General features: G+C 44.2%; 1 protein-coding gene across 4 annotated transcripts; it reads left to right on the top strand.

Moving 5' to 3' along the window:
* The first annotated feature begins 290 nt into the window (after positions 1-290).
* On the top strand, positions 291-7,600 carry TBXT (T-box transcription factor T). 4 transcript variants are annotated; one of them, XM_068408303.1, is made up of 8 exons: positions 291-496; positions 657-921; positions 1,546-1,680; positions 2,426-2,487; positions 2,581-2,642; positions 3,584-3,760; positions 5,322-5,454; positions 7,333-7,600. In XM_068408303.1, the coding sequence occupies exons 1-8, from the start codon at positions 291-293 to the stop codon at positions 7,598-7,600; spliced, it is 1,308 nt and encodes a 435-aa protein (XP_068264404.1). The 4 variants fall into 4 exon arrangements, with proteins under 4 accessions (XP_068264404.1, XP_068264413.1, XP_068264424.1 ...); XM_068408312.1 differs by having other exon boundaries at positions 5,325-5,454; XM_068408323.1 differs by having other exon boundaries at positions 3,587-3,760; positions 5,325-5,454.
* Positions 7,601-9,465: the final 1,865 nt, after the last annotated feature.

The following is a 9,465-nucleotide window of genomic DNA, read 5'->3' on the forward strand; positions in this document are numbered from 1 at the left end:
GCAATTAACATCACAGGCTTCCCCGGGCACCGTTGTGATATGGCCGCAGGCAGCCAATCGGAAAGGCCGGCCGGAGAGATCAAAGCGGCCTTCGGCCAATCAGCGGCACCCCCCCGCCGGTATTGTGATGTCACCGGGGGGGTGTTTATGACGGGGTATAACAGCGGCCCCTTCCCTGCTCCCGCTCGCTGGGGCTGCGGAGGTCAAGTGGAGCCAGCCCCGGCCCCGCCGCCTCCGCCGCTCGGGGCTCTGCCGGGGCGGCTGCCCCGCCGGGCGGGCGCGGGGCCAGGATGAGCTCCCCCGGCGCGGAGGGTGCGGACAAGCCCCCACCGCACCGCGTGGACCACCTGCTGAGCGCCGTGGAGAGCGAGCTGCAGGCGGGCAGCGAGAAGGGCGATCCCACGGAGCGGCAGCTGCGGGTCGCGCTGGAGGACAACGAGCTGTGGTTGCGCTTCAAGGAGCTCACCAACGAGATGATCGTCACCAAAAACGGCAGGTAGGGGTGCCGCGGGCCCCGCGCCCTCCCGCCGGCCCACGCTCGCCATCCCGGGGGGGCGCGGGGGTCCCGGGGGCGGCCGCCCGGCTGAGCCCGGGGAGGGGGGGGGGGGGCGGGGGCTGCCCCCCGCCGTGCCTCGCGCCTCCGTGTCGCCCCGTAGGAGGATGTTCCCGGTGCTGAAGGTGAACGTGTCGGGGCTGGACCCCAACGCCATGTACTCCTTCCTGCTGGACTTCGTGGCGGCCGACGGGCACCGCTGGAAGTACGTGAACGGGGAGTGGGTGCCGGGCGGGAAGCCGGAGCCGCAGGCGCCCAGCTGCGTCTACATCCACCCCGACTCGCCCAACTTCGGCGCGCACTGGATGAAGGCGCCCGTCTCCTTCAGCAAAGTCAAACTCACCAACAAGCTCAACGGCGGTGGGCAGGTAAGGGCCGGCACCAGGACCTGCACCGGGACCGGGACCTGCGCCGGGACCGCGCTGCGCTCATTGGGGCTGGACCGACCCGACATGACCCGTCCCGTCCCTGCGGGGCGGCAGGCTCCTTAATGCTCCTCCTGCCACCTTAATGCTCGTTTTTATACTGCTGTTATCAAACGTGCTGGGGTGGGGTGTGTCGCGTTCCCCCCCCAGCCCCAGAACTGCATACTTTCAGCAGAGCTGGTCTTTCTGCCGAGGATGGGTGCCTTCATGTTTTGACTTGCTTTTTTAAAATGTCTTTCTGATATGAATATCTGATAATGCCAACGGTGTGGTAGTTACGTCTTTCTGGCTATTTATTGCCAATGTGTTTGTGACTATGCCAGCTGCCCAGTCAAGTATCAGGGATGAGGATAACTAGGCAAAAAGTTGGGGTGTCTGACTGCAGTATTCCTTTCCTGTTCTTACAGCTTCAGTTTTAGGGTTTTGCCTAAAAGAAAGAGGCCTGTTGCCTTTTTCTTCTCTGCTGGGAAGATGGATCATTAGATACTTTAAAGCCTGAGTGCTTTCTGTGCCTGCCAGCATCTGCTGCCACTCTGCTGCTTACCTGCTCTGTCCGTTTGCTCACAGATCATGTTGAACTCTCTGCACAAGTATGAGCCAAGGATCCATATAGTGCGAGTGGGTGGCCCGCAGCGGATGATCACCAGCCATTCCTTCCCAGAGACCCAGTTTATAGCCGTGACGGCCTACCAGAACGAGGAGGTACGCACAGCGGGCAAGAAAGGATGCAAGTAACAGGAGGTTTCCAGTGGCGAAGTGCATGTTATAGAGCAAAATAATGGATCTCATTTCATGTTTTTCAGTTTTTCCTGTGCTTTGTTCGAAGCTAAATATGAAAAATGAAATTAATATATGTAAAAGCCCTATGAATGTAATAGCACAAAGTTCTGATCACTGTCTCAATATGTACTGCAAATTCATTTCAGGAGAGTAATTCTTAAAAGATTCTGTGGGGCAAACAAGTATGGTAAGAAATAAAGTTGTCACTTTCAGCTACGTAGTGAAGTAACTGGACGTGCCGTTTTCAAAACTGACCTTTCTCTGTTAGTCAAAATGCACATCTATGTTTAATGAATCTGTAAATTACCAATCTTTTTGAGATATTTTTTTTTTTTTAATGCCTGTTCTGCTCTGGCTTGAAATGTGAAGCTTTTTGTCACTCCTTAGTGTGCTACCTTTCTTAGCTGTTTCCTTAGCTGATCAATAAAGCCAGGCAATTCAGTCTCTTGGAATTTGGCAGAGGGACTAATTCCTAGCCCTCTGCTAGTACTTCAGACCTCAGGGGTTGTTTAATTAATGTCCATAGATTGTATTATGGGCCTAATCTTATTTCTTCAAAAATATGTGATTTCACTAACTTCAATGGATAGTCCTAATTCAGATCCTAATATCTGTACGATAATGAATGGTGATACTTGCAAATAAAGATATTTGTTGTTGTTTTTAGATTACAGCTTTAAAAATCAAATACAATCCATTTGCAAAGGCTTTTCTTGATGCAAAAGAAAGGTGAGAGCTCTTAACTCAATTCTAAAGTGTGTTTTTTTTACATACATTTGTAAAAGCACATTCTTAACTAATGCAGCACGGTTTGTTTTATAGAAGTGATCACAAAGACATGATGGAGGAAGTGGGAGACAACCAGCAGTCTGGGTATTCGCAGTGTATGTTTCCTTTCATTCTGCATCATGAATTTAACTTTGATTTCTTCCATCTCATCTGTTAAGTTAAGGAAAACTTTGAGAACGGTGTTTGCTGGCTGGCTTGTTAGTTCATAGGGAGGATAACGAGTCCTTATGATTGTGGTTCGTGCAGGTTTATGATTGTATAAACATTATGATCTATGTGTGTGTGGTTAAGACTTCTGTATTAGTCAAAATCCTTTAACAGAATCTTGCAATTACCTTGATGTCCAAAAGACAGTCGCCTTTGTTTATCAGGACAGCAATATCCATATGGATATGGAGACAAAAGTTTATCTCAAAATACAGCAGAAAATCGTTGAAATGGTACTTATGTTTTAAGTACTTTAAGAAAATTAGGGGCATTTGCTTAAAAATTTTTTTCAGATGAATAAAAAGCATTACTGTTTTAGTGATTTCTAACAGATTATTGCCAAAAAATGTCTGCAGCCCCTAAAGGGGGGGAAGTGAAGTTGAGTTGCAGTAGGAATTACTTTGTTTCAGTGAAAATATTTAATTTTTAAGAGTTCTTCTTACGAGTCTGAGAAACCTCAGAGCTTAGCTATAGATTGAGACTGCCAAAGGGCAATTTAAAACTGAAGATTACACTAACAGTTACTGAGCACACGCCTATGTAAGGGAGGGTTTAACCATTTTAGTATTTCCTTACTGTGATTGTAGTTAAATGGTAATTTTAAAAATAATGTTAGCTTGACATGGGGCTTTTTCTAAGCTGTTGTCTAATTTTCCTTCATAAGATTATTTAAGGAAGTTGCAAAGATGCAGATTTTCAGCCATGTTGAAACTCTTATTTCCTTTCCCGAGTGTGCATGTCCTCGCTGATCGATTATCGCGTTGCTGTGATTCTTTCCCTGCCTGGCTGCATTACGTACCTGTCTCACAAACCTCTTCCTTCCCCACAGTAGGTAGTTGGCTTATTCCTGGGACTGGGACTCTGTGCCCACCTGCCAATCCTCACCCTCAGTTTGGAGCGCCCCTGTCGCTCTCCCCTGCTCACAGCTGTGAAAGGTACTCATCGCTGAGGAACCACCGTCCTGCCCCCTACCCCAACCCCTACACCCATAGAAACAACTCGCCAAGTAAGTCTGACGTTGCAGCTCTATAAAAAGATGGGAAATGAGCAGAGGGATGTGAGCTCTGAGCGCTGGGCACCTCGAGCAATGCCACAGAAACTGAGGTCGCTATCTAGCTCAGCTTGCACGGAGGGCTTGGGGCCAGCATTGCAAAGAAATGGGGGCGATGAATACCTGTCCCCAGTCTCTTCACGATGGAAAACTGAGGGTGTGTAGAACTGTCTCCTGCTAATTGATTAGATTATATTGTGCTAGCTTTGTCTTGTGCTCTTGAATTCTTGTAACAGGTGAGTTTAAGCTTACTTTGACTTTTTTTCTTTTAAGTTTGAAAGTGAGGATTTTAATCATTAGTTATAGGTAATACAATGAGATGAAGAAGTGTATGTCTGGTTCTGTTAGTGTCATTTGTTATTAACACAGAATAATTGAGGGCCTGTTTCTGTCGGTTTTACTTGCCTATCACTGTAGTTAACATCAGTGCATTAAGGTTGTTCTCAATGAATGTGTCATAACTGGATACACAGAACAATATGGAGCTGAGTAAACTGCAGAGGTATTTAAAAGTTGCGCTCAGGAATAGCCAAATAGCTTAAGGCTTAGTGCCTTAAGCCATATGTACTTAAGGGAGAGAAGGGCATTTTTAACACTGATTTTTTTTCCAAAAAAAAAAAATTTATTTTTCTTCTGCCTGTTAAAAATTTTTGCCCTTCGGCCTGTATGGATACTGAAGGTTCCCATTTGGAAAAAAAAAAATAATATTTTGAATTGTGAAGTAATACACAGGCTTCTAGATGCAGCCTGACCAATCTTGTATGTAGCTTTGTAGTTCATTTTAAAGTGGAAAACTAGCTTTCTGTGGTCTTTTCTTGCATCTTGGAAATTTTATGTGGGCTTTGTGACTTGAAACAGAATAAAGGAACAAAACACCTCTGGTGTTCCTTCTTGTTCCCTGGTCCTCAGCAAGGAACTTCTCCTTCCCTTAGCCAACTGCCTCAGCAACTTCTTTCTCACTATGGATGGCTGTACAGAATTCCCTTTACAGCTTCCTAGTGCCTCTGCCGTGTTGGCCAGCCTGTTTTGGTCACAAGCCGAGTAGTTTAAACAGAGTAGTTTTAGCCACAGTCCAATCACTCCTGATGGTGCCTAAGGTGGACTTCAAGGCCCATGGTGGCATGCTCAGCTCAAAACTGGGATGTGTGATCCAGTGATATGCTTGTTATCCAGGGCTGCCAGACTGTTACTGTCAGTGTAGATGATGGAGATAAAGGAGGTGCCCTGGCAGAGTGATTGGGATAGTGTAAGGAGCACGCCTCTTCCCACTGATTGAATAAGAAATTATGGGCTGAATTGGCAGGTGGTCTGAAGACAGCTTTTTGGCCATTGATCCTTTGGCTGTAGGAATAAGACTTTGCAGTTGTAAGTTGAGTAATGTGTGTATGTGAAGTTTGTTTTTTTTTTTTGCAAGAGAGTAATGGGGAGGGTGGTTTAAAGCTGTACATTGCATTTGAATGCAAGATTGTTACTTGGTCTGATACTAGTGCGTTTAAGTGCTTGCTTGTTTTCTCAGCAGCCTATGCCGATAACTCCTCTGCCTGCCTTTCCATGCTGCAGTCCCATGACAACTGGACTTCTCTAGGAGTTCCCACACACACGACGATGGTGCCCATGAGTCACAGCACTGGCACAGCTACCAGCTCCAGGTAGGAGTCCAACCCGCAGCAGACCTCAAATCGCTATATTGATACTTCCTAGGAAGAGAAGGATGAAAAGGAGGTAGAGAGTCACCAGCAAATTAGAAATCCTTATGTCCATGTGTGACTTGTTGGCCATCGGGGGAGGTGGGGCATTGAAAAGGACTGTTTACAAGGAAAAGATTGAATAAATGGATAAAAACTACTTTTTTTTTTTTATGTTTTGGTTTTGGAAATGTAGATACTTGTGACAGCAATATTTGACAGATGAAGGATTGCAAATCACTTAGACGAACATCCGTTGAATTTGAGGGTGTTCTTTTAAGCTTCACCTCGATTTTTGCTTTTAAGCAAAATGGTGTTTAAAAAGTTTATTTTTGATCTCTTTCATTTTAGCCAGTGACTGTTTTCCTATCCATCTCCACAAACCCTTGTTCTGCTATGAACGAAGGGGCAGTGAATGATACTGTGGAGAAGGAGCAAGCAGTTGGGGCACTAATTCTTTACTTGAGTGTTTCCACAGAAGCCAGCATAGTGTGGGACTATACACTTGGTGAAAACCTTTGCCATTTTGTGATCATATAAATGTATCTTTTCCCCTCTTTTGTACTTTTATCTTAATTAAACTTTTGGATCCTTTAGCAGAGATTCAGTTTACTGTCAGTCCCTTGGAACTAAACTTGCAAATTCAAAGAAGTACAGATAAGGTGGTAAAATCTTTACTGTTAACCACAGAGGGCTGAGGTTTGGCCATCTTTCTTGACAGTTCAGATCTACCACTCTGTTTGTGAAAAGCATTTTTATTTGAACCATGCACATAGACACTTAGCTATTAATCTCAGTGTGTACTACTACCCAGTATAAAATAACTGTATTACTGAACATGCTTAGTCCTGAACATACATTAATGAAGTAAACAGGTCCTCCTAGCACTTCTTTCCATGTCTGGCCCCCAGGATACATATTTGGAAAGTTGCAAAGTCCACTGAGTTTCAGTTGCTGCACTAAGAGTTGACCAATAGAACTGGAACTGTGGGACCTCAAGGAAGGCGTTTCTGCCATCCCTTTTGTCCAGGCCCCTATTTGTAAAGTAATAATATGTATCGTTTTTTTGCTAAACTGCTTGGGATAGATAGGTGGAAAGCTCTGTGTAATATTACACAGCAGGACTGAACTTTTTCTTGTACTATTTCTCTTGAATCAGCTTGTTTCTTTTAATTCATATGTGTGTATACACATATCCAGAGGAGAGAGAGAGAGCGAGCGGAGGCTGTAGTGTCCTGACGAGGCTTTTTTTTTCCTTTTAAGCAGCCCTTTCTGTAGTATCTGTGCAATTTGCAGCCATTGATCTAGCTCTTCCCCTTCTAACACGAGATGATGAACAAGGTCCTAGGAGGGCTGAATTGCTGTCTGGAGGCATCTGTCCTTCTGACTACAGAGGCATTCAAGGGGGATTAGGGCTTTGACAGACTCATGGCAATGGATTCAAACTTGTCTGGGTCCAACAGCTGCTATGTCCAGCCACCTCTATCATGTGGCTTTCACCTGAGGAAAGGGTATGGCATGGCTCAGGAATCAGCTCTCAGACCTCTGCATATTTCAGGCCAGCCTGCTCATTCCACAGCTTGGCTTAAAATTTGCTAGCATACCCAGTGCAGAACCTGCTGTTGGGAAAACAGGGAGGTTAGATTTATTGGTAGGGTGCCATGAACATGACGTCCTGCCTGGGGAGTCCTTCCTACCTTGCAGTGGCTGGGAGCTTCCTGAAGAAATTCACAGTCTCCAGCAAACGAACCCAGCTTGGGAGACGTGTTGTGACCTGAGCAACTGCCAACAAGCACTAGAGTCATTAATAACCTATTTTATGTATCACTTTCCCTCTTTCAGCCAGTATCCTAACTTATGGTCTGTGAGTAACAGCACCATCACACCAGTGTCTCAGTCGAGTGGGATGTCCAACGGCCTGAACTCCCAGTTTTTACGTGGCTCTCCAGCACACTACACTGCCCTTCCCCACCCGGTCACTGCCGCCTCCTCCGCCTCCCCCCTGTACGACGGCGGGGCACCCTCGGACCTGCCCGACAGCCAGTACGATGCCTCCGCACATGCCAGGCTAGCATCCACGTGGACGCCTGTCACCCCTCCTTCCATGTAAACCCGGACCTTTTCCTATAAGACAGACTTTTTAGCTACTGAATTACTTTAAATGCTTAATCCTCAAGGAAGAGAAAAAGGAGACATGAAGTAAGTTACAAAGCATCTGCACTGCTTTGCATAGAGCATCTACATTATACTGCTTATAGTGAACAGTGCATCATTGACTTCATGTAGAGTTTACAAACCTGGTGAGTGTGCAATTCTGAGAGCAGATTCACTGCTTTTAATATTTTTTCTTTTTTTCTCTTTTAAGTTTTAAGATTTTTTTTTTTTTACTTAGATTCCAAATTTCTCAGTGTTCTGATGTATTTGGACCTGAAGTTTGGCATCATTCTTGAGTAATTACTCCTAACTGCTTTTCAGTTAATTTTTTTAATGGCAAACTTAGCTATAGTCATGAGAAGACTTATTAATCATCTAGTTAGAAGCATTCTGAACTATGCACAAATGTAGCTGAGGAGTGAAGTTTTGGAAAATCATGTGCACTAACACGTATTTGCCTCACAAATACGTTGTGTTCTTAACTGTATCCTTATTTCCTTGCTGCTGAGTTAATGTCGAGACAATCTGCAAGAACTATATTCTTCCTAATAAATGCAGTATTAATGTTTGGTCTAAATTCTTTTACCTGAAAGACTCCTTTCAGAGGTAAGTTTTGCTGTTTGATCATATAGATTTCAAATACCTGTCAGCTTAGCTAAATGTCTCATTTCAAACAGCCAGTGTCTAATATGGAGCCCTATCTAAAACCTTTCAAGCCATTGAAAACACATCACCTTTTTTTTTTTTTTTTTTTTTTATGGTCTCTGTCTCAGGCCTTAAGGGAGGGAATTCAAGACCTGGAGAATCATGCTAATTTATTTTATTTCAATATTGTACTCTGTTGATCTATATTTATTATTTGGTAAGTTACAACTTTATTTTCTACATGTTAAGGTATGTAAATAATCCCTCAACCTGCAGTGTACTCTTTTAAGACAATCATATGTGGGATATGTCACCCGATGGCACATTGAACAGCATGGATGTAAGTCGTTAACTTATTGTAAGAGGGAAAGGTCTAGTTACCAATAATTTTGGGGAAAAGTGCAGATATACTAAGCTTTAAAATACACTGACTGCTTGACTTGCTGGAAAGATCAGATCTTGATCAAATACTTCCTTCAGGACTGATATTAAGTAATATGATCTAAATTTCTAATGCGAGCTAACCCAAAACATTGGCTCAAAGTGTGCCCTTTCTCTCACTGACTCTGGCAAGTACATATCCCGAGGAAAGTGAGTTGTTTTGCATAAGCCATAATAAATAACTTTTATAATGAAGTGCCTAATATAGTGAAGCAAAATTCTCTATCAGGGAATTCCTTAAATAACTCCTCGATGTGTGCTCATGTACTACAGTGGCAGCTTTAAGATGAAAAAGTAAATATTTGCCACCATTTTGGTCTCTTTGGCACCCTATGGGCAGGTCCCTGCACCTAGAAAGACTTTGGCAGGGCTTCCTCCCTGCAGAAGGATTTGTGTGCAACGGCAGGCTGCGGTCTCCCGGGGGTACTCCAGCAGGAGACAGCACCAGCAGCAGATGGCTGCATGACCACGTTCTCTGTCAATATGTAAATATTGATCTAAGCGCTCCTATTATATTGTGAAGGTAAATTGTGTAAATGATATAAATGCATTATTGTTTAGACTATTTTGTAGAAATTAGCAACATATTTCATTGTAAGGGGTTTTTTTTTTTACTTGTATTTCGGAAGTATAATTTAAATTGAAAAAAAGAGTAAAGATTCTTAAATAAACTCAATGCTTAATTTTCCATTTGTGGGGGGCAGTGGGAAAAGTGAAAGAAATGCACGCCAGACA

Source organism: Nyctibius grandis, chromosome 1 (genome assembly GCF_013368605.1).
Source record: "Nyctibius grandis isolate bNycGra1 chromosome 1, bNycGra1.pri, whole genome shotgun sequence".
Taxonomy (NCBI): Eukaryota; Metazoa; Chordata; class Aves; order Nyctibiiformes; family Nyctibiidae; genus Nyctibius; species Nyctibius grandis.